The sequence below is a fragment of the Salmo salar genome, chromosome ssa02, assembly GCF_905237065.1.
Source record: "Salmo salar chromosome ssa02, Ssal_v3.1, whole genome shotgun sequence".
NCBI lineage: Eukaryota > Metazoa > Chordata > Actinopteri > Salmoniformes > Salmonidae > Salmo > Salmo salar.
This window is the reverse complement of record NC_059443.1, coordinates 19,940,577-19,963,930: the sequence shown is the minus strand read 5'-3', so window position 1 is coordinate 19,963,930 and position 23,354 is coordinate 19,940,577. Positions and strand designations below refer to the sequence as shown.

General features: G+C 41.9%; 2 protein-coding genes across 4 annotated transcripts; one reads left to right on the top strand and one right to left on the bottom strand.

Annotated features, from left to right (window-relative positions):
* The first annotated feature begins 229 nt into the window (after positions 1–229).
* Positions 230–3,082, top strand: LOC106573792 (meiotic recombination protein REC8 homolog). The gene is made up of 3 exons (XM_045713617.1): positions 230–727; positions 2,544–2,650; positions 2,845–3,082. The coding sequence occupies exons 1-3, from the start codon at positions 588–590 to the stop codon at positions 2,946–2,948; spliced, it is 351 nt and encodes a 116-aa protein (XP_045569573.1). The 5' UTR covers positions 230–587; the 3' UTR covers positions 2,949–3,082.
* Positions 3,083–3,786: 704 nt separating this feature from the next.
* Positions 3,787–22,668, bottom strand: trim108 (tripartite motif containing 108). Of its 3 annotated transcripts, XM_045699301.1 has the most exons (14): positions 22,055–22,666; positions 18,541–18,636; positions 17,836–18,069; positions 17,651–17,715; positions 14,622–14,737; positions 12,141–14,396; positions 11,487–11,600; positions 10,920–10,976; positions 8,936–10,835; positions 7,913–8,080; positions 7,537–7,705; positions 7,309–7,359; positions 6,876–7,073; positions 3,787–6,826 (listed from the first exon to the last, which is right to left on the bottom strand). In XM_045699301.1, exons 1-6 carry the CDS (start codon positions 22,487–22,489, stop codon positions 13,825–13,827), a joined length of 1,518 nt encoding a protein of 505 aa, XP_045555257.1. In that variant the 5' UTR covers positions 22,490–22,666; the 3' UTR covers positions 3,787–6,826; positions 6,876–7,073; positions 7,309–7,359; positions 7,537–7,705; positions 7,913–8,080; positions 8,936–10,835; positions 10,920–10,976; positions 11,487–11,600; positions 12,141–13,824. The 3 variants fall into 3 exon arrangements, with proteins under 3 accessions (XP_045555257.1, XP_045555263.1, XP_045555249.1); XM_045699307.1 differs by having other exon boundaries at positions 3,787–7,073; positions 14,622–14,731; positions 22,055–22,668; XM_045699293.1 differs by having other exon boundaries at positions 3,787–7,073.
* Positions 22,669–23,354: the final 686 nt, after the last annotated feature.

Sequence of the window (23,354 nt, the reverse complement as noted above, 5' to 3'; positions counted from 1 at the left end):
GAGGGAGAGCTCAGCTCAAAAGAGGTGAGACGGGATCAAACAGTTTTTTAGGTGACTACCCGTGTGCACCTAATAACTGGACAATGATGGTATCAACAATTATCCCTGTGTGTGTGTGTGTGTGTGTGTGTGTGTGTGTGTGTGTGTGTGTGTGTGTGTGTGTGTGTGTGTGTGTGTGTGTGTGTGTGTGTGTGTGTGTGTGTGTGTGTGTGTGTGTGTGTGTGTGTGTGTAGGTACCTAGAGAGTTCGCAGAGTCAGGCCTGTCCCAGCAGGATGTTTCCAGTAAGATATTACAATAGTGTAGTTTAATTCCATAGATCATTCGTATAAGGCTGGGGGACATAGGGACCTGTGCTTGGTCATCTTGCAGACAGTACACCCTCTCCATCTCACGATAGATGTTAACTCTGTGTGTTCCTCCAGCTCGGTCTCCGCTGTCCCTGGAGGTCTCTGATAGAGACCTGTCCCGGGAGAACTCCCCCCTCCACACACCCGAGAGCAGAGGGTGAGAAAAGAGGGAGGAGAAGAGGGGAGGAAGAGAGTTGTATATTGTGTACAACTGGTAGTTACATAGTTGACACCTGATAATGTCATATTGTGTTGTGTTCAGGTCTCCTGTCCCCAGGTCAGTGTCCAAACTGAAGGACATTCCAGAGGAGGGCGAGGGACTGCTGGAGAGAGATGCAGAGGACATACCCCTGGCTGATTTATTAGCAGAGCTACTGGAGTAATAATCTAGCTATTACATCATCAAATTATAGTTCTTTTTATTTTCTCTTCTGTTTTTATTTCTTGTTTTTATTTCTTCTGTTTTTATTTCTTCTGTTTTTATTTCTTCTGTTTTTATTTCTTCTGTTTTTATTTCTTCTGTTTTATTTCTTCTGTTTTATTTCTTCTGTTTTTATTTCTTCTGTTTTTATTTCTTCTGTTTTATTTCTTCTGTTTTTATTTCTTCTGTTTTATTTCTTCTGTTTTATTTCTTCTGTTTTATTTCTTCTGTTTTTATTTCTTCTTCTGTTTTTATTTCTTCTGTTTTATTTCTTCTGTTTTATTTCTTCTGTTTTTATTTCTTCTGTTTTATTTCTTCTGTTTTATTTCTTCTGTTTTATTTCTTCTGTTTTATTTCTTCTTCTGTTTTATTTCTTCTTCTGTTTTTATTTCTTCTGTTTTATTTCTTCTGTTTTTATTTCTTCTGTTTTTATTTCTTCTGTTTTTATTTCTTCGTCTGTTTTTATTTCTTCTTCTGTTTTATTTCTTCTGTTTTTATTTCTTCTGTTTTATTTCTTCTGTTTTTATTTCTTCTGTTTTATTTCTTCTGTTTTTATTTCTTCTGTTTTATTTCTTCTGTTTTTATTTCTTCTGTTTTTATTTCTTCTGTTTTTATTTCTTCTGTTTTATTTCTTCTGGTTTTATTTCTTCTGTTTTTATTTCTTCTGTTTTATTTCTTCTGTTTTTATTTCTTCTGTTTTATTTCTTCTGTTTTTATTTCTTCTGTTTTATTTCTTCTGTTTTTATTTCTTCTTCTGTTTTTATTTCTTCTGTTTTATTTCTTCTGTTTTTATTTCTTCTGTTTTTATTTCTTCTGTTTTTATTTCTTCTTCTGTTTTTATTTCTTCTGTTTTTATTTCTTCTGTTTTTATTTCTTCTTCTGTTTTTATTTCTTCTGTTTTTATTTCTTCTTCTGTTTTTATTTCTTCTGTTTTTATTTCTTCTTCTGTTTTTATTTCTTCTGTTTTTATTTCTTCTGTTTTTATTTCTTCTTCTGTTTTTATTTCTTCTGTTTTTATTTCTTCTTCTGTTTTTATTTCTTCTGTTTTTATTTCTTCTTCTGTTTTTATTTCTTCTGTTTTATTTCTTCTGTTTTATTTCTTCTTCTGTTTTATTTCTTCTTCTGTTTTATTTCTTCTGTTTTATTTCTTCTGTTTTATTTCTTCTGTTTTTATTTCTTCTGTTTTTATTTCTTCTGTTTTTATTTCTTCTTCTGTTTTATTTCTTCTTCTGTTTTATTTCTTCTGTTTTTATTTCTTCTGTTTTATTTCTTCTGTTTTATTTCTTCTGTTTTATTTCTTCTGTTTTTATTTCTTCTGGTTTTATTTCTTCTGTTTTATTTCTTCTGTTTTATTTCTTCTGTTTTATTTCTTCTGTTTTTATTTCTTCTGTTTTTATTTCTTCTGTTTTTATTTCTTTTTCTTCTGTTTTATTTCTTCTGTTTTATTTCTTCTGTTTTTATTTCTTCTGTTTTTATTTCTTATGTTTTATTTCTTATGTTTTATTTCTTCTGTTTTATTTCTTCTGTTTTTATTTCTTCTGTTTTATTTCTTCTGTTTTTATTTCTTCTGGTTTTATTTCTTCTGTTTTATTTCTTCTGTTTTTATTTCTTCTGTTTTTATTTCTTCTGTTTTATTTCTTCTGTTTTTATTTCTTCTGTTTTTATTTCTTCTGTTTTATTTCTTCTTCTGTTTTTATTTCTTCTGTTTTATTTCTTCTTCTGTTTTATTTCTTCTTCTAAAGAACTCACTCTGCCTCTTTCTGTGTTTCTCTAGCGCAGTGACAGAGCCTCTTGAGGATCATGAAGGGGTGCTGTTCCACTCTCTGCTGCCCCCACTGGCCCAACGCAGTAGTGTCACTCACTCATTCTGGACCCTACTGGGTAAGACAATGTGTGTGTGTGTGTGTGTGTGTGTGTGTGTGTGTGTGTGTGTGTGTGTGTGTGTGTGTGTGTGTGTGTGTGTGTGTGTGTGTGTGTGTGTGTGTGTGTGTGTGTGTGTGTGTGTGTGTGTGTGTGTGTGTGTGTGTGTGTGTGTGTGTGTAAAAGTAACAGTCAGGTGTGTGTGGTCTCTACAGAGATGGTAACTGCCAGGAGACTCTGTGTGCAGCAGGATGAACCTTATGGTGACATCATCATTTCACCTGGACCCAACTATGAGGAGGGGAATGAGAGTGTGTAAAACACACACACACACACACACACACACACACACACACACACACACACACACACACACACACACACACACACACACACACACACACACACACACACACACACACACACACACACACACACACACACACACACACACACACACACACACACACACGAGATACTGTTTATTCAAAGATGACTTTCAAATAGATCTCACACACAGATAGTTTGAGTCTGGTAACTAAAAGAGACAACAGTTGAACTGTTCCTCTTTGTATTTTAGGTGCTTTATTTTTGTGTGTTATTTAGCAGACAGTCTTATCCAGAGCAGCAAGTGTACTTGTCCCCAGTGGGAATCAAACCCACAACCATGGTGTTGCAAATGCCATGCTCTACCAACTGAGCTCACAGAACATTTTGTAAAGGTTAAAGTTTTTAAAGTTTTAAAGCAGGTTTGTTGGTTTTTATATCAGTAGTCTCTTATTATATTATGTGTAATCGTAGCCTGTGCTGACATATAAAGGGCTCAGTGTGTTTCAGCGGTGGTGGTCTTTACTTGTAACAGGTGTTTGTTTCTGTGAATAAACATGTCAAACTAGTTCTCTGTGCTGTGTTTGTATCTGACAGACCCAAGTCAAAATCTAGCAGGAGTTAAAAGTAGAGTTGTATGTACAATGAAATGTACTCATGATTAACCACAATTGGAAGAAAACCATTTAATTGAATGAGTAATAGCTCATATAGACTATAGCACACGAGTTTCCACAAATAATCTCTTGTTGGACATTAACTCTACACATTTCATGCACTTTAAATGTTGGTACAATGCTGTATTAATAAGGACACAGGACACCACAGTGTTAGCTTCAGGAAGTTATTTAGTAAGATAAAACCAGATACAGTGTACAGAACATCACTGGTACTGCATTACATCATTCTACACCTTTTAGTGATGGCAGAGGAAGAGACAACACACTTTAGAAATATGGTACAAATCTGAATTCATATATTTAGTGTTAGCTTCAGGAGTGGCTTTACTAAGATAAGTACTGTAGTACAGCATGCTACAAACACCATCAAACCTGTACTTGTCTATTGTGTACATCTGTGTAAATCACTCATAATTAATGGCTATAAAATCAAGGCATGCTACAATCAAATATCATACTTTTATAGATTATTTACACTGTTACAAATGTATGGATTACAAAACTTCCCCACAGATTCAGGTGTAATTTTCTTTCATTCACATGACAGGACATAGTCCTCAGAGTAACGTAATGAATACAACAATAAAGAATGGAAAAGTGTTGTATATCCTTCAGGCTCTGACAGGTCTGTGGGCCTGAGGTCGCTCTCTTGGGCTGTAGCAGGGCATCTCTGACAAACTGGAGCGGTATCAGCCTAGTGAGGACAGACAGGGAGCTCTTCTCTGTGCCAGCGGGGAGAAGAGAAGGATGGACAGAGTGATTATATAGCTGTTAGATTCTGCATGCACACTTTTGAGCTGAGAGTTAAGAGAGGAAACTGAACTGTGATATATTGGATAACAATGTTGGATAACTTTTTTGGGGAGCTGTGAGAAAAGCCATCTTTCTTATACCTGCCATATGATGCATCACTAGTATCACATGATTTCTGAATGTAATCAGATGAATTGAGGAGATGACATGAATTGGTGTTGCAATGTTTTTAAAACATTTCAAATGTTCACAGATCCCTTGAGGACTGCTGTGTTTTTCCAGGTTTCAGGACACTAGTATGGAGTCCACAGCAACCCAGAGCCCTGGGTAGAGGGGCTCAGTGAATCTGTTATTTAAAGTCCACAGCAACCCAGAGCCCTGGGTAGAGGGGCTCAGTGAATCTGTTATTTAAAGTCCACAGCAACCCAGAGCCCTGGGTAGAGGGGCTCAGTGAATCTGTTATTTAAAGTCCACAGCAACCCAGAGCCCTGGGTAGAGGGGCTCAGTGAATCTGTTATTTAAAGTCCACAGGTGGGTAAATATACCAGAGGACACTCCAAACAGCCTACCTGACCGCTCCCCTTTCCCGGGATAAAACCACTCCCCTTTCCCTGGATAAATAACTGTGAGAAACCAGTAAATTATAATAAATTATTTATATGAACAGCATTGCGTGAAATGGAACTGTTAAATTATATGCAATGTCTAAATCGGTCTTCTCTACAGCGTCTGTATGATGAATCAACACTCAAGTTGGGGACAGACATCCTATCTCAGAATGGAGCGCTGTTCACAATGCATGTAGAACTATCCTTTCATCATGGTAGCGTTTTGTCTTGTGACAGGTAGGCCTACATTTGTTGCAGCATAGCCTATGCTACAGTAATATAAAGAGCGAATGCCCGTCTAATACACCCATCTCCATCTGGCTTTCAGGGGTCACCTTGTTTTTTCATTGGAAAGATTATACTTTTTTTATTGCAGCTGCAGAGTTTTAAAACAGCCTATCACTCAAATATCATTTCATTATATCAGTGCACGCGCAAGCACTCCCTCACAGTCTTGTTCTCTCGCTCAACTCCATTCAAATTGCATCCAATATAGCATCTTGTTCTAGATTGATATATATATATATATATATCCTAGCCTACCTCTTTCAGGTAATACGTTCAATGCAGTAATAGCCTTATATTTAGCCAATTAATAATGAGTATTGCATAGTAAGAGTCTAATTTACAGTACAGCCCATGTCTCTTGCGCAATACACACACACACACCTGTGCTCCGCTGGCCTCTCCTTAAAAAACGCTCCTTAGCTCTTCCAATCCCATGCAGGAAAAACTAGACTAGAATACCTTGCTGGGCATTATATGTTTATGATTGCTAAATACAGCAGCCAATAGAACTCACGGGTAGTTTGAAAGAAGAGCAAATGGGCGCGATAGCGGTAGGCTATATCAGTTATTTATTCAGTCATTACCATTTAATCTTCGTGAAGAGAAGTGAAAGCATTCTGCATCTAATTCTAGTCCTATATTATTCAAGGATGTCATTAGAATGATGAAGATGAGGACAACGAAAAGTATTTAATTGAACTGTTGAAAGCGAGGAAGGAATGAAGCAACAATAAAGAGAAAGTAGGCTAATAACATTTGGGGAAATATTATGAAAGGTATATATGCGTCAGCCTACTAATTATACAAATAGGCCCCATTATATTTCAACATTTATGCTGCACACGAATCACATGTTCTCTTCTGCTTTATCGTGGTTTGAACAATATGCGTAATTCCAGTCCATATAATACAGTATAGTAATACAGTTCACACTAGTTTCATTTATTTACTTAAGAGAGCATATAGCTAGCTACGTCTATGGGCTTTTATGTGTGTCGTGCGTAATGTGCAGTAGCCTATATCATACATGTATTGGATAACAGCAACACTAATCTGGATACGGGTTCTCCTCTGTCTACACAAAACCTGTGGCCAGCGTTGAAATCTGTCTGGGTGATCAGGATACGGGTTCTCCTCTGTCTACACAGAACCTGTGGCCAGCGTTGAAATCCGTCTGGGTGATCAGGATACGGGTTCTCCTCTGTCTACACAAAACCTGTGGCCAGCGTTGAAATCCGTCTGGGTGATCAGGATACGGGTTCTCCTCTGTCTACACAAAACCTGTGGCCAGCGTTGAAATCCGTCTGGGTGATCAGGATACGGGTTCTCCTCTGTCTACACAAAACCTGTGGCCAGCGTTGAAATCCGTCTGGGTGATCAGGATACGGGTTCTCCTCTGTCTACACAAAACCTGTGGCCAGCGTTGAAATCCGTCTGGGTGATCAGGATACGGGTTCTCCTCTGTCTACACAAAACCTGTGGCCAGCGTTGAAATCTGTCTGGGTGATCAGGATACGGGTTCTCCTCTGTCTACACAAAACCTGTGGCCAGGGGGATCAGGATACGGGTTCTCCTCTGTCCACACAAAACCTGTGGCCAGCGTTGAAATCTGTCTGGGTGATCAGGATACGGGTTCTCCTCTGTCTACACAAAACCTGTGGCCAGCGTTGAAATCTGTCTGGGGGATCAGGATACGGGTTCTCCTCTGTCTCCTGTCTCGGTTCTGTTCCCCTCAGACGGAGAGGTGTCTGTGGGCTGTGTTTGGGTACAGTGTCAGCTCATAGGCATCTGATGGGGGAGACAGACAGACTAATTACATTACCAATAATTGTATGTTTTTGTGTAATTTTGACACATATGTTTGATTGATAGTGATCATGAGATCCAATTGACTATTTATTAATGAAATGACTGACAAGGGAGTTCACAGAATACCTCCTTCTAAATGTGATCTCTCTTAACTCACTGTGTGTGTGTTTTTGTGATGGTCAGGTCTATAGAACAAACATAATTACACACTTACATTTCTTCAGGGCAGATTTTAACCAGTGCTCTGTCTGCATTATTGTTCACACTGTAAGAGAACGAGATTCACAGGACACAAACAGCATGTGTGTGAAGTTCAGTGTGGAAAATACACACCTTAACAGGAGGGCTATGCTGTTCTAGAACTGTCAGGAGCAATCAATGATTTGTACACGTACCTTATTTAACTAAAATACCAATTTTACATCCACACATTGTATTCTACCTGAGTTTTACATTACAGTCTGGATGCTCCAGTGCAGCAGAGAGAATCATCACTCCTGAGTCTCCTATGTGACTGTAGTCCAGATTCAGCTCTCAGGTGTGAGGGGTTTGACCTCGGAGCTGAGGTCAAGGAAGCACAGCCTTCCTCTGTGATTCCACATAATAACAAACTGCAGGAAGAGAACATTCAATTAAGGATTTGGACTCACCTAGTGGCATAGTTGAACCCCATGTCAAATATGATCACCGGTATTCAGTTGACAAATTATTTCACAAAGGTATTAAGCCATTATGACAATTAATTCACATGCAAACATAGAATGTTTATAAAAAAATGTGTTATGTCACATAGTACTTTACACTCCAATTGTACCCACGTAAGAACTTCCAGTTTACATTGTGGACTCCTCAGTCCAGCAGAGAGCAGCTTCTCTCCTGAATCCTGCAGATCATTATCATTCAGGTTCAGCGTTCTCAGTTGAGAGGAGCTGAGAGAAGAGGCCAGTGCTTCACAGCATTTTTCTGTCAGGTTGCAACCCGTCAGTCTGAATAAGAAATGAAGACAAACACATGGCTTTAATTGGAGTTTTTACAGTATCAAATCATTAGGGCTCCCGAGTGGTGAGGCGGTTTAAGAGGCGTCACTACAGTCCCTGGTTCAAATCCAGACTGAATCACATCCTGCTGTGATTTGGAGTCCCATAGGGTGGTACACAATTGGTCCGGGTTTGCTGGGGTAGGCCGTCATTGTAAATAAAATGAGCTACACAAGCTTCTGATTACAAACAATATGCCATTACAGTAATATAGAGTCTACATAGGTGTGTCAGTGTCACAAACTACAGTAATTATGTCTCTGTTTCGATCTCCAAGAAAATGTATGACAAAAATAATGCTGAAGACTTAAAACTGATCGGTGGAAAGAAATCAACCATGGAGTAATGAAACTGGTAAATACCTTACTTCAACAGATCATTCATATCAAAATCTAATTTTATTGGTCACATACATATGGTTAGCAGATGTTATTATGAGTGTAGAGAAATGCTTATGCTTCTAGGTCCGACCACGCAGTAATATCTAACAAGTAATCTAACAATTTCAAAACCACTACCTTATACTCACAAGTGTAAAGGAATTAATAAGAATATGTACATATAAATATATGGGTGAGCGATGGCCGAACGGCATAGGCAAGATGCAGTAGATGGTATGGAGTACAGTATATACATATGAGATGAGTAATGTAGCGTGTGTAAACATTATATAAAGTGGCATTGTTTAAAGTGACTAGTGATACATTCGAAACTAGTATGGAGATATATAACAATGTGAGATTGCTTCTCTTACAGTACATAAATTATTTTTTATAAATACATTTGAGGTTTCACAGTACTTACAGCACTACTCTGGAGGCTTTGACCACTGGCAGCAGCCTCAGCAGACCCGCCGCTGAACCAGAGTATTTTCTCAGGTCGAAAATATCCAGCATCTCTTCTGAGGTCAGCAACACAAAGACCAGAGCTGACCACTCTGCAGGTGAACGTTTGGCCTTAGAGAGAATTCCCGATCCCAGGTGCCTTTACCACTAGAGAATGGTCATTCAGCTCATTCAGACAGTGGAACAGACTGATGCACTTCTCTGGAAAGGGATTCTCCTTGGTGTATTCTACTGTTTCCTTATGGCTCTGTGAGCTCCTTCTTGTCTGTGTTGGTAGACCTCTTAACAGAGTCTGATTGGACTCCAGAGAGAGGCTGAGAAGGAAGCTGAGGAAGAGGTCCAGGTGTCCATTCTCACTCTTCAGAGCCTTATCTACTGCACTCTTATGGAGGATGGTTGCAGAAAATTCATTGGACGTCAGATGGTCATTGGGCGTGGTTTCCTGCCATCAGATTTACATTGTTGTTGTTGAACATGAGAAAGACACAGAGCAGTCAGAAACTCCTGGATGCTCAGAGGCACAAAGCAGTACACCTTTCTCTGGTACAGCCCACACTCCTCTCTGAAGATCTGTGCACACATTCTGAAGTACACTGACGCTTCTCCAACATCGATGCCCTACTCTCTCAGGTCTTCCTCTTAGAAGATCAGGTTGCCCTTTTCCAGCTGTTGAAAGGCTAGCTTCCCGAATCCCAGAATTATCTTTTGATTTAATGGTGATTCCATCTCTTGTTCTATAGCATACTTCAGATTCATCTGTGTGGTCTGAAACATCAGGAAGTGTGTGCACATTTGAGTCAGTGTTTTGGGCATCTTCCCACTCTCTGCTTCAACTAAAAGATTCTTCAGAACAGAGGATGAAATCCAACAGCATACTGGAATGTGGCACATGATGTAGAGGGTTCTTGATGACTTCATGTGTGTGAGGATTCTTCTGGCCTTGTTTGGATCAGTCATTCTCTTGATGAAGTACTCATCCTTCTGTGAGTCATTGACCCCTCGCACCTCTGTTACCTGGTCAACACACTCTGGAGGAATGCGATTGGCTGGTGCAGGTTGGGAGGTAATCCAGATGCGAGCAAAAGGGAAGCAGATTTCCCTGGATGAGGTTTGTAAGACAGCACATCCACTGAGGTTGGCTTTGTGACATCATACCAGGTCTTGCTCTCAAAATCTAGAGGAAGACGGCATTCATCCAAACCATCAAGGACAATTCATCCAAACCATCAAGGACAATTCATCCAAACCATCAAGGACAATTCATCCAAACCATCAAGGACAATTCATCCAAACCATCAAGGACAATTCATCCAAACCATCAAGGACAATTCATCCAAACCATCAAGGACAATTCATCCAAACCATCAAGGACAATTCATCCAAACCATCAAGGACAATTCATCCAAACCATCAAGGACAAACACAACATTGCACTTCTTGAGGTCTGAGATTCCAGATTTTTGATCTCAATAAAAAAAGTGATGAAGTTCCATCTAACTCTTTTCCTCCATCAAATTCAGCTCCTGAAAAGGGAGTAAAAAATGAGCTGGACATCCTGGTTTGCCTTTTCTTCCACCCAGGCAAGAATAAAGTCCTGCACAGACACTGTTTTTCCAATGCCAGTGATTCCCTTTGTTAGCATAGTTCAGATATCCTTGTCTTGTTCAGGTATCCTTGTCCTCTTCAGGACATGAATTGTGATCTTCAGAGCCCCCTTGCTGGCTTTGCTCTTCTGCTCCTGATCTTCAGCATCCATCACTTCCTCATCCTCCCCCTGACCCTGGGTAATCTGGACACAGAATTATTCTATACTTCTTCAGATGAGACTTTAGATATGAGAGGGACTTGTCTTCAAACAACTGAGGAAGATAAAGTTCAAATCAGAGGAGAGCATTTGAATTGTTGTTGAATTTCAATAAATAATATGTGACTATAAAACCCACCTTGGCTATGGATGCCTGGTCTGTTTGATGACTGTTAGTCTCAGTCTCTGATCCCTCCTGTTGGAATGTACAGACAAAACACAAGGTTACAGACACTACAGTAAACTATATACACACACCTCTTTATAGCACTCACAAAGGTGAACACAATCGTTTCTATACTCACAACAGTACCCTTTGCTATGGACACCATTAACATAAGACTATGTTGTCATTTGAGTCTTTGTAATAAAACAATGTATAGCTTCAAACTATGTTAACAGCAATCATGTTGATCTCATCATCTGTTAGTCCCATCCATAGCTCCTTCTGCAAATTTGAGAAGTGGTTACATTTCTGAAACAGCCAACACCCCCACCACCTGGTTTGCTGTAAACATGAGGGAATGGGCAGTTGGTTTTAAAGATAACCCCATATAGACACACCACAACAGTTTCCTGTTTACACTCTGTATCCTATTATTCATTAGATTAGACTAAAGAGGGCATCTCTACTTCTAAAGTTCCTTTCACAAAATCATACAGTAAAGCTTGTCCAAAATACCTTAATACAACCTGAGCCACTCACCTCTGTTCAGTAGGAAAGACTCCCTCACTGAAGTTTAATGGAATTACTATTGACTGGTCACTCTTCATGGACACACAGCTGGGAACAGGTGAGTCTGCTCTCTCCTGCTGGTCCCTGTTAAAATAATTACAGCTTACTAAATACCAGAGTTTACATTCTGTATTTGTATCCATGCTTTTTTGCAATGACGACTATTATTCTCCGTGTTATAAGGTGAACATACGGCATACACTTTTCACTTTTATATTGTGCCATTTACCTCACTTATCATTGCCATTCCATACTGAGATTAAACAAGGGAAATGGGACATTAAAAGGTCCACTGTGAAATTTACAGCAATTCTTGATCATTTAACTTAATGAAATATACCCACTGATTCTAGAAGAACATCATTTTTGAACACCTCATGAGTTTAGTTCAACTGTTTAGACCGTGTTGTTACAGCATTCAACAATGCATTTAATGTAAAAAAAAAAAAAAGAATGGAAACCGAAATCGAAACCTGTGATTACTTTGGAATCATTGAACCAAAACCGAACCAACATCAAAAAGCACTAATCGCAAAACAACCAGTAGAGGAAGGCCTACATGAGAAAAAAACGGAGTTAATAATTCTGGAACGGCGGCCAGGGCAATAGAGGTTGTAAACTTACCATTTAGAAGAGATGCCATCGAGTCAATCGCATCCAAACTCCCTCACAAAGGAAGCTCAATCACCTCAAGAAACTCCAGTGTCCACACTCTTCCTAGCTGCTCTGTATTCATAACAGTGGACATTTCTTGTGCTTAGTGTTTGTTTGATCTTCCATAAAATCATGCTTTTCAAATGCTCTTTACAAGAGGCATGCTTCCCCAGTCCTTTAGTGATGCCACTGGCATGTTTCCATATTGAGTAGCCAGTTTGAGTGAAAGCTCTGTCCGAATTAGCATTTAAGTCACTCTCTAGTCTAGCATTCAAACCACTGTCTGTGATTGAACCAGGCGCTAACTACAAAAGGCCTGCTTTTTCCCACTGAACATGCGGCTCGGGTAAGTGTCAAGACAAACAGGTGCTTGTTGTGGTGGTACCCTTGTGCTGCAGGTGCTAGGCCCAGGCTCTTTATGATCAGCAGGTGGTGTGGGGGATGGGCGGGTGGTGTGGGGGATGGACGGGTATTGCTGCTCGGCTCCTCGTGGTCTGGCTAGCAGAATGCTTGGTGAGCTCGGCATCGCTCGAGGTTTGGTGGTCCTCAGTTTTTATTTTCTTGGCTTTTTTCTTAGCATAGCCATTAACTAGCTGTAATTATTAAGCGCTACCAAAACTTAACGAAGCTGGTTACTAGCTAGCATAGAATCTGTAGCTAGCTGTCTGTAAAAGTGACTGTTTTCCCCCTGTGAGAAAAAAAACGGTCAAAAACAAGGTAATGAAGGCGGTACCAGTGCCAAGTCAGAATGTATTTTTTTATTTTAACTACTAAATATTACATTATTACATCCCCCCCTTCCGCCCCCTCCTCAGATTGTGAGATTGTGCACTACTGGCAGGCCTGGAAGCGCTACATTGGCAAAGCCGGGCATGGTAATTAATAATAATTTGGGGTTGCTTATATTTATCTTGTTACACACAAGCGTTTATTGAAAATGTGTTTTTTTGCAAATCCCAACACCCCCTGAGACACCCGCAGGGAGTGGGGTCACGGCCAGTGTCGCCATTGTACAGCACCCCTGGAGCAATTAGAGTTAAGTAAAGTTACCTTGCTCAAGGGCACAGGAACAGATTTATATATTTATTTTTATGGGGAAACAAAACTTGGGGGACACAAAGTCTATCTGTGGGGGCCATGCCCGACTTTGCCAACCCATAGCGCCGGCGCTGTTTGTCCACAAAGCATAACCCTGCCTTCACCAACAAATACATGGTAAGATTACTTAAAAAAGACACCACAAAGCAGTTATTAACAGAATATGCCCCTAACGTCAACAATAAAACATTTAAAAAAAGATTTTAGAAAAGGATGAACTCAAAATTGATAATTTGATAAATCTAGCTAGTAAGTAGTTCCTGAAATTCTCAACATAATCAAGAACGGTAGTGGACACCATGGCCAGGTCCCCAGCAAGCAAAATTTGGCATGTGACTTCTTTCCAAATTACAACTTTTTTATTTATTTTTTGGTTTAGAACATGTCACATAACTATACTATATAACTACCAACTGGTCTACCAAGAAGACATCATGGAAAATAAGTACTATTTTATACATCCTTTTCTGGTTACTAAAAAGACGTGAACAAAACCTGACCATGACGTCAGAAAATATATCATAATGACGTCATTGCAACCAGTTTGTCCGCTGGGTCAGTACCAACAGACAGTCAGTGGGTTAGTGTTGCGGCCCTCCATGTACGGCCCGGGGCAGAGGCATAAGGAACACGGGGAGATGAAGCTGCACCATGAGGAGTGGAGGAGAACCATGCTGTCTGCATCATAGAAGGACACCCTCTCCCTGTCACAGTCTAGGTACAGCCCCACCCTACGAGGCCCGACCTGGGCCTCAGCCTGAGTACCTGGGTCACCACCAGCAGCCATCAGGGGCGTCTCCACACCATCATGGCTGAACACCAGGCCCTTCTCAGGCTTCAGGTGCAACATTATCTCCCTCTCTGGAGACAGGACAGACTCTTTGCCGGAATCTTCCTTCACCTTCAGCCCCACCCCCCAGTCCAGCTTCCCCCCCACCTCCACTTCCCAGTAGTGCTGCCCTGTTTGGACGGTTTCCGTGGAGACGACGGTGGTGGTGGCGGCGGCGTAGTCACGGTAGTACTTGAAGCCGAAGCCGCCCTTCCGGTCTGCGTGCCTGACACTGGCCCCACCCGCTGATACCTTTAAATAGGGATCATCACTGCTGCTAAGGGTGAGGCGCACAGGAACTGAGGGGAAGAGTTCAACAGACAGAGAGAGAGATGGAGTTAGAGACACACACTTTCCCCAGTTCTCTTCCTCACCTGGTTTCCCCAGTGAGTCCTCATTCTCACCTGGTTTCCCCAGTCAGTCCTCACTCTCACCTGGTTTCCTCAGTCAGTCCTCATTCTCACCTGGTTCCCCCAGTCAGTCCTCATTTTCACCTGGTTTCCTCAGTCAGTCCTCATTCTCACCTGGTTTGACGACCTTTAGCATCTCCTTCCACATGCAGAAGGGCAGGTGAGTCTCGTAGAGGCCGAGATTGAGAGAGTCAGGGGTCACAGACAGACCTCTAACCCTTGACCTGTAACTGAGACAGACAGGGTTGAAACCACCACAAAAAGTTTACCATTATGGAGTTAGACTGTCTGGAACAAACATTTCCTATCACAGCAATACTTCATCATAGGGACACTGGTGGCCATATTGGTCTAAAAGACACGACACATCTCTCAGAAGGCAGGACAGGACATATACATACAGTACCAGTCAATAGTCTGGACACACCTACTCATTCCAGAGTTTTTCTTTATTTTTACTATTTTCTACATTATAGAATAATAGTGTAGATATGAACACGAGGAAATAACACATGGAATCATGTAGTATCTTCTGATAACCAGGCGGCGAATCGCATCTCTGCATGTCTGTCAGACATATCAGTGTGGATGACGGATCACCAGCTCAAGCTGAACCTCGGCAAGACGGAGCTGCTCTTCCTCCCGGGGAAGGACTGCCCGTTCCATGATCTCGCCATCACGGTTGACAACTCCCTTGTGTCCTCCTCCCAGAGTGCTAAGAACCTTGGCGTGATCCTGGACAACACCCTGTCGTTCTCCACTAACATCAAGGCGGTGACCCGATCCTGTAGGTTCATGCTCTACAACATTCGCAGAGTACGACCCTGCCTCACACAGGAAGCGGCGCAGGTCCTAATCCAGGCACTTGTCATCTCCCGTCTGGATTACTGCAACTCGCTGTTGGCTGGGCTCCCTGCCTGTGCCATTAAACCCCTACAACTCATCCAGAACGCCGCAGCCCGTCTGGTGTTCAACCTTCCCAAGTTCTCTCACGTCACCCCGCTCCTCCGCTCTCTCCACTGGCTTCCAGTTGAAGCTCGCATCCGCTACAAGACCATGGTGATTGCCTACGGAGCTGTGAAGGGAACGGCACCTCCATACCTTCAGGCTCTGATCAGGCCCTACACCCAAATAAGGGCACTGCGTTCATCCACCACTGGCCTGCTGGCCCCCCTACCTCTGAGGAAGCACAGTTCCCGCTCAGCCCAGTCAAAACTGTTCGCTGCTCTGGCACCCCAATGGTGGAACAAGCTCCCTCACGACGCCAGGACAGCGGAGTCAATCACCACCTTCCGGAGACACCTGAAACCCCACCTCTTTAAGGAATACCTAGGATAGGATAAAGTAATCCTTCTAACCCCCCCCTTAAAAGATTTAGATGCACTATTGTAAAGTGGTTGTTCCACTGGATATCATAAGGTGAATGCACCATTTTGTAAGTCGCTCTGGATAAGAGCGTCTGCTAAATGACGTAAATGTAAATGTAAACGTAAATGTAATGTAGTAACCAAAAAAGTGTTAAACAAAACAAATCCAAATATATTTTATATTTGAGATTCTTTAAAGTAGCCACCCTTTGTCTTGATGACAGCTTTGCCGACTCTTGGCATTCTCTCAACCAGCTTCATGAGGTAGTCACCTGGAATGCATTTCAATTAACAGGTGTGCCTTGTTAAAAGTTAATTTGTGGAATTTCTTTCCTTCTTAATGTGTTTGTGCCAATCAGTTGTGTTGTGACAAGGAAGGGATGGTATACATAACATAACCCTATTTGCTAAAAGACCAAGTCCATATTATGGCAAAAACAGCTCAAATAAGCAAAGAGAAATGACAGTCCATTATTACTTAAAGACATGAAGGTCAGTCAATGTGGAAACTTTCAGGAACTTGCAAAGTTTCTTCAAGTGCAATCGCAAAAACTATGAAGTGCTATGATGAAATTGGCTCTCATGAGGACCGCCACAGGAAAGGAAGACCCAGAGTTATCTCTGCTGCAGAGGATAAGTTAATTAGAGTTAATTGCACCTCAAATTGCAGCCCAAATAAATGCTTCAGAGTTCAAGTAACAGAAACAACTCAACATCAACTGTTCAGAGAAGAGTGCGTGAATCAGGCCTTCATGGTTGATTTGCTGCAAAGAAACCACTACTAAAGGACACCAATAAGAAGAAGAGACTTGTTTGGGCCAAGAAACATGAGCAATGGACATTAGACCGGTGGAAATCTGTCCTTTGGTCTGATGAGACCAAATTTAGATTTTTGGTTCCAACCCCTGTGTCTTTGTTGTGAAATGCAGAGTCAGTGAACAGATGATCTCCTCATGTATGATTCCCACCGTGAAGCATGGAGGTGTGATGGTGTGGGTGGGCTTTGCTGGTGACACTGTCAGTGATTTATTTAGAATTCAAGGCAAACCTAACCAGCATGGCTACCACAGCATTCTGCAGCAATACGCCTCAGATACCCTAAAATGTAATCAAACTATAATATTTATTTCGGAAAGAAGTATGTTCAATAGGAAACTAATTTTAGCAGGTGCGTAATATCATGGCGAGCAAACACGAATTTCCCAGACTGTGTCCCTCTACTTAAACTGATATTTCTTATTCGTTTTTGAAGTTACAAGCCTGAAACCTTGAACATAGACTGCTGACACTCTGTGGAAGCCATAGGAATTGCATCCAGGGAGCTACTTTTCAATATGACCTTTCTATTGCAATTCTAAGAGGATGGTCTCTCTCAAAAAAAAAATTCTTGTTGGTTTTTCTTTGGACTTTCTCCTGTTATATTCTCCTACATTATTTTTACATTTCTATATACTTCAATGTGTTTTCTTTCCAATGGTACTAATTATATGCCTATCCTGGTTCAGGGCCTGAGCTACAGGCAGTTTACTTTGGGCACGTCATTCAGACAGGAAGAGGAGAAAAAAGGGGCATAGCCCTAATTAACACTTTTTGGGTTACTACATGATTCCATATGTTATTACATAGTTTTCATGTCTACACTATTATTCTATAATGTAGAAAATAGTAAAAATAAAGAAAAACCCTTGAATGAGTAGGTGTGTCCAAACTTTTGACTGGTACTGTATATTTGCTCATGTCATTGTATTCACGTGTGTATATTTAATGTTTTTGCACTTAGGTTTGGCTGTGTCCTTCATCTTCATCCCCTCAATAACAGGAAGGCCTCTTTCACTCCACCACTGTGAACACACATACACACACACACACACACACACACACACACACACACATCAAATTACTAATTATGAAAGGTAGACCCCAAGACAACCAGTAACTAGACTCTGTGAGACTCCTCTCACCTCTAGAAAGTGGTCAGACTCGGGTATCTCCAGAGCAGACTGCAGAGTCACTTCCATCTCCCTCCCAATCATCAGCCTGTTCTCTATCACACAATCATTCTTCAACATGGCCGCCACAGTTTTCTTCTCTTCCCTCTCCTGCTCCTCCTTCAACTCCTCCTCCCTCCTCCTCAGGAACTGGTGCAGCTCCTCAAAGCAGGAGGAGATGTGAGCCGACAGGCTTTTAGACTTCTCCTGTGATGGGATGGAAATGTTTGACTGTATGACACACAGCTTTCTTCAAGCTTTACTAAAGTCACATTCACAGATTAGTAAATTATTCAATACAATAAATACATACAATACAACTTTATTGTCCATTAGTTACAGCCAACAGAAATGTGTCTTCTGCTCTGTTCTCAACCCCCCCAAGACAGCACACATCACACATACAGTTGAGACGAGCACAGGGTCAAGCTGCAGTGCAGCGCCACTGGATGGAGAGTATGTTGTGGCGTTAAGGGCCTTGCCCAAAGGCACAACGGTAAGGGAATGTCTTGAGGATGTGAACCCAGCAGCCCTCCAGTTGCCAGATCAATTCAGTTAGTTTTGGGCAAGATGAAATCTATTAGCGTGGTTGGGTTGATAATTGACGTGTTCTATGCAGTGTTGCATGTTTTCTGGACTATGTGTAGGTGTGAGTGAGAGAGAAAGAGATGCCCTCACCTTGGTCTTGATGATCTCAGAGGCCTGCTGTTGGTTCAGTCCTTCTATTTCACGGTTCTCTTTCACCAGGAACCCCAGAGCTCCCCTCAGAACGTTCTAACACAGAGACCAGGATTTAATCATTGCCCCTCTACCAAGCAAGCAATTTAATTTTTTTTTTAAATGTAATGTAATCTACTAATTTTGCAATGGGGCAGAGATACATTTTTGCCGTTTTAAAGCTAATTTCCTGCAATTCTACACATTTTACAGTGACTTATGCCATGTTAATGATATCTGAGTGAGAGTGACTAACAAAATCAATGGAGGCACCCTGGAGGTCAGGACCCCTGGGCATGTGCCCTGCGTGCCTGGTCGGTATTCTGCCAACTAACTGACCCTCATTAACCGGTCAACGATCGGTAAGAAAATGTCCAACCAGTAAAATGACGTGACCAACAGAAAATACTTTCAGAGATATGTATATAATGATGAGATGCTTATGTTTCCGCCCTAACAATGGGAGTCGTCCTAAGGCGGGAAGGCAGGCGACAAGATTAGGCCCAAAATTGAAAGATGAACTGAGGTCCACACTCCAGTCGGTTGTTGTAATGTACCTTACAGTTGGTTGCCAACCTCCATATCAAGACCAAATAAGAATTAGAAGCCTGAAGGAAGGAGGAGAGATGACTAGAAAATAATTTGGTTTACCGTTTTATCTGTGGATTAATTGTCGGAGTAGAGGACCTTGTGCATTTCAGGTAAAATAACAACCCAATGTTTATATCCCAGAACAAATGAGCTAGCAACAGCAAGCTAGCTAGCTAAATTGCCATAAATGTTTATTGCTTTTTGACCTGTCCCCAAATTAATATAATTGGTTTTGATATTTCAACCTGTGTGTCCTGATAGCGTCTGGTGTGGGGGGACAAAATCAACATGTGCGATGGCGCACTCAGACGGTCAGAATGTTAGGCACTGCATCGCAGTGTTGCGGCGACAATACAGCCTGGGGTTTGATCCCAGCGGTGTCCAGGTTAGGGGAGGGTTTGGTCGGGGGGGCTTTCTTGGCTCATCGTGCACTAGCGACTCCTTGTGGCGGGCCGGACAAGCAAGCGGCTGTTAAGAAGAGCGGCTTGGCGGGTCATGTTTCAGAGGACGCATGACTCGACCTTCGCCTCTCCCAAGCCCGTTGGGGAGTTGCAGCGATGAGACAAGATCGTAATTGGATCGCAATTGGATATCACGAAATTGGGGAGAAATAGGGGGGTATAATACAAAAATAAAAAAAGTCTATAGCCTATTATTGAACATGCTATTCCTGTAATGAAGCAGCTAATTAAACGTCATTCTTAAACATTTGACAAAATGAAATTCGCGGAAAACACAGTTCTAAACAGCGCATCTAATGCAAGCAGTTCAATATGTGAGTGAGATGAAAATCTCCAGGATGGGTTGTTAATACGACTAGAATTGTGCCTTTTGCGTCTGGACAACAAAAGAAAGTTGATATGAAAACCAATAGAACAGGAGAGAAATGCTGGTTAATGGCATCAGGAAGTCTTTATAAAATAATTGCCTCCAAGTTTCTATGGATGGATTTTCGCAAAGGCTACTTTGAAGCAAGGTAAGACATGCCTCATTATTTACTAAAATGTTTAAGTTTCAAACAATTTTGGGGCCTCCCGAGTGGCGCAATGGTTTAAGGCACTGCGTTGCAGTGGTGTGTTTACTCTGACACATTGGTGCTTCTGGGTTAAGCGGGCATTGTGTCAAGAAGCGGCTCAGCTGGTTTGTGTTTCTGAGGACGCACTGCTCTTGATCTTCGCCTCTCCCGAGTCCGTATGGGAGTTGCAGCGATGGGACAAGACTGTAACTACCAATTGGGGGAAAAAAGGGATATGAAAAAGGTTTCAAACAATTTTACTGCCTCAAACTCACATTGCAAAGTGGTGGGTGATGCGCTGACAGTCAACGGTAGGCATGCTATAGCCTATGCATCCAAATGGTAAATGGGAGGCGCGCTTTACGAGTTGAGATTGAGAAATATAAATAGCTATTTTTTAATCGTCGCCACAAGTTTTTAAACACACTGTGGCAAAGAAGGGGGTCGAGTGATAAATGGCAGATATGTGAGAGCAGAACTAATAAAACGGGCTCTGCCCTCTCACTAAAATGGCCACTCCGATCAGAACTACAGATCACAAAATGGCCGACCGCCAATACAATTCCCAGAAGCAAGGGGAACGCTCAGAAGGTGGGGCTGACCCACAGATAAGGGGTCAAGACAAACCAGGAAGAGAGAGAGGAAGGGCTGGAAGGATCTGTGAACCATAGAGAAAGAGACAATATATATCGGCTGGATTTACCATGAATGAGCTGGACTGTTTGGACTTACCTGTTGGCGTTTGGACCTGGACCTACCGAGAACCTGATTTGTGTACTGAACCCTGCTATCCTTGATCTCGCCTGCGGCCTGGGTGGACCCGGATGGAATAACAAGCACTGTCCTGTTCGAAAGAACTCTCATTCTGGGGTGATTTTGGTGACGGTTTCTCGCCTAATTTGTGAGAAACTCTCCTAACCTTGAAGAGGTTTGTCACAACACGATTACATATAGAATTGTTATTTGTTGGGCTTACAAAAGCAGGTTTCACTCCAGTAGCCTACTGGCTTTTTGAGGAGCTACTCTCATGCTGTCTGACAGGTGGTAGGCCATTCCGCTCCTCAAACTAGCCTCTCTGTATGTGTGATAAATAAAATGCATGACGACTAACGAAAATACAAATGAGCCAATTTAATTCCACAAAATGATGCAAATCAACCTATAGACCGATAAACTTGACTGGTCAAATGTGTTTTCGGCAGCTTTAACGGTTAACCGTTAACATCCCTAGTTGGGGGTCCCCCTAGCGACCGGGGGCCCTAAGTGACTGCTTATGTCGCTTATGCCTTTTTATTTATCTCACATACAGAGAGCCTGGTTTGAGGAGCGGAATAGTCTACAATGCACCACCTTTGACATCTAAAGATCATTTTCCGCTTGTGGCGACATCGGCAGCGTTAATAGTGAATGATCTCTGATCATCTGGGAAATTGACTTTAAAAGGTGCATTGTAGGTATGCAATGCCCTTATCTACAACGCACTTCTGACTGAATGCTGGCCAGAGAGCCAACAGAGCTCCCGCACAGATCCATACCACAACACTCCTTGTGACAGAGAGAATGCATGGCATGTAGCCTACTTTGGCATGGGTTTAACAGTGTTTACAGATTTAAAGATTATATTTATGACAGAGAAAGAGAAAGATTGAAAGAGGGAGATTAACAGAGATTTTGCAAGTTTAATCAGGTTATTTATTGTTGTATAGAACATTAAAACACAAATTGAGGAAATTCAACATCTGTAGATTTGGAAACCTACAGGCAAGCAAAGTTATATAATAAACATCTCTTACCTTTTAAGAGGTTCACACAGCAGTAGAAGTACAATTATGAGGTTTAAAAGAACTGTGCTGCCATAGATCTACACACCTTACTGATCTTTGCTGCCTCTTTCACAGGTGTGAACATGTGTCCCCGGTGCTTTTCTCCATCTCTGCAGATCACACACACCAACCTCTGGTCTGTCTCACAGAACAACTTGAACTTCTCGTCATGCTCTGGACACACCAGCTCTGAGGCTACAGTGTGTCCCTGCGGTGCCTCTGGTTCCCTCGCTGCGAGGCCGCTCTCCTCCTCTCGAGCCGCATCTGCCATATTGGTCAAGACACGGTGAGCCCGGAGATCCTTCTGGCTGAAAGGGCCGCGGCACTCTGGGCAGCGGCTCTGGCTCGTCGCTGAGCTCCGCAACAGGTGAGCGCTGATGCATGGGCGGCAGAAGGTGTGGTCGCACGGTAGACTCACCGGGTCGGTGAAAACGCACAAACACACTGGGCACTGGAGCTGCTCGGACAGGACTGATGTCATATCTGTATTAAAGTTCTGGTACACCTTTACTATTATTTAAATGTTTTTCTGTCTTTGAAAACCTCACTGTCTTGATCCTCGGTGCTCAACAGGTGAAGAAAGACAATAAAGTTTCACTTTTGATTCCCTTTGTTCAGAATTCATACGTCCACAACACATTCTCTCACACCCTGTAAAACTAGCTGGACTGGAAATGTTCATGTTGGGGCCATCTGTTTAGGCCTAACTAGTCTTAGATAAGAGGAACCCCTATGAAACCTGTCACCACTGCCAGGCTATTGGTTCATTCCTAGGCTACCTATCAAATGTTTTGAGTAACACAATACCATAGTGTAACACTCTATAGTGTGCCTCTTCAGGCTATCCTCCTGGACAAGCTTATCCTATTGAGGCCCAAGATAGAGCCAGTCAGGATACAACAACAATCCATCCACTTACTAAAAAGGCTAGATCAGCATTAGACAGCATTAAGTAATCTTTAAAGTGAAATGAGTGATTTTGAACAGGTTTGGCTCTGCCATGGTTTTAAACACCCCAAACTTCGAAGGACATTGCTGTCACGCCTGCTTCTGCTTCCCTTCCCCTCTCTGGCACTCGAGGGTGCCAGGCTGCCCTTCATTACGCACACCTGTCACCATCATTATGCGCATCAGTGCTCATTGGACTCACCTGGACTCCTTCACCTTGTTGATTGCCCCCTCTATATCTGTTTGTTCCTCAGTTTTGTTCCCTGTGTCAGCATTATTGTTGTCATGTCGTTTTTTTCCCTCTGTCCAGACGCTGTTCTTGTTTTGTTTGATGTCCGTTTTCCATTAAATGTTCACACCCATGTCCGTTTTCCATTAACCTCTCTAGGGTAGGGGGC

Bases quoted from the DNA above. Each gene is read 5' to 3' on its own strand.
- LOC106573792 (XM_045713617.1), top strand. From the start codon at position 588: ATGTCATATTGTGTTGTGTTCAGGTCTCCTGTCCCCAGGTCAGTGTCC. The intron at 728-2,543 runs GTAATAATCTAG...GTGTTTCTCTAG, and splicing joins TTATTAGCAGAGCTACTGGA to CGCAGTGACAGAGCCTCTTG. The intron at 2,651-2,844 runs GTAAGACAATGT...TGGTCTCTACAG, and splicing joins CTCATTCTGGACCCTACTGG to AGATGGTAACTGCCAGGAGA.
- trim108 (XM_045699293.1), bottom strand. From the start codon at position 22,489: ATGACATCAGTCCTGTCCGAGCAGCTCCAGTGCCCAGTGTGTTTGTGC. The intron at 18,070-18,540 runs GTGAGGGCATCT...ATCCCATCACAG, and splicing joins CTGAGATCATCAAGACCAAG to GAGAAGTCTAAAAGCCTGTC. The intron at 14,738-17,650 runs GTGCAAAAACAT...TGTCTGTCTCAG, and splicing joins AAGGACACAGCCAAACCTAA to TTACAGGTCAAGGGTTAGAG.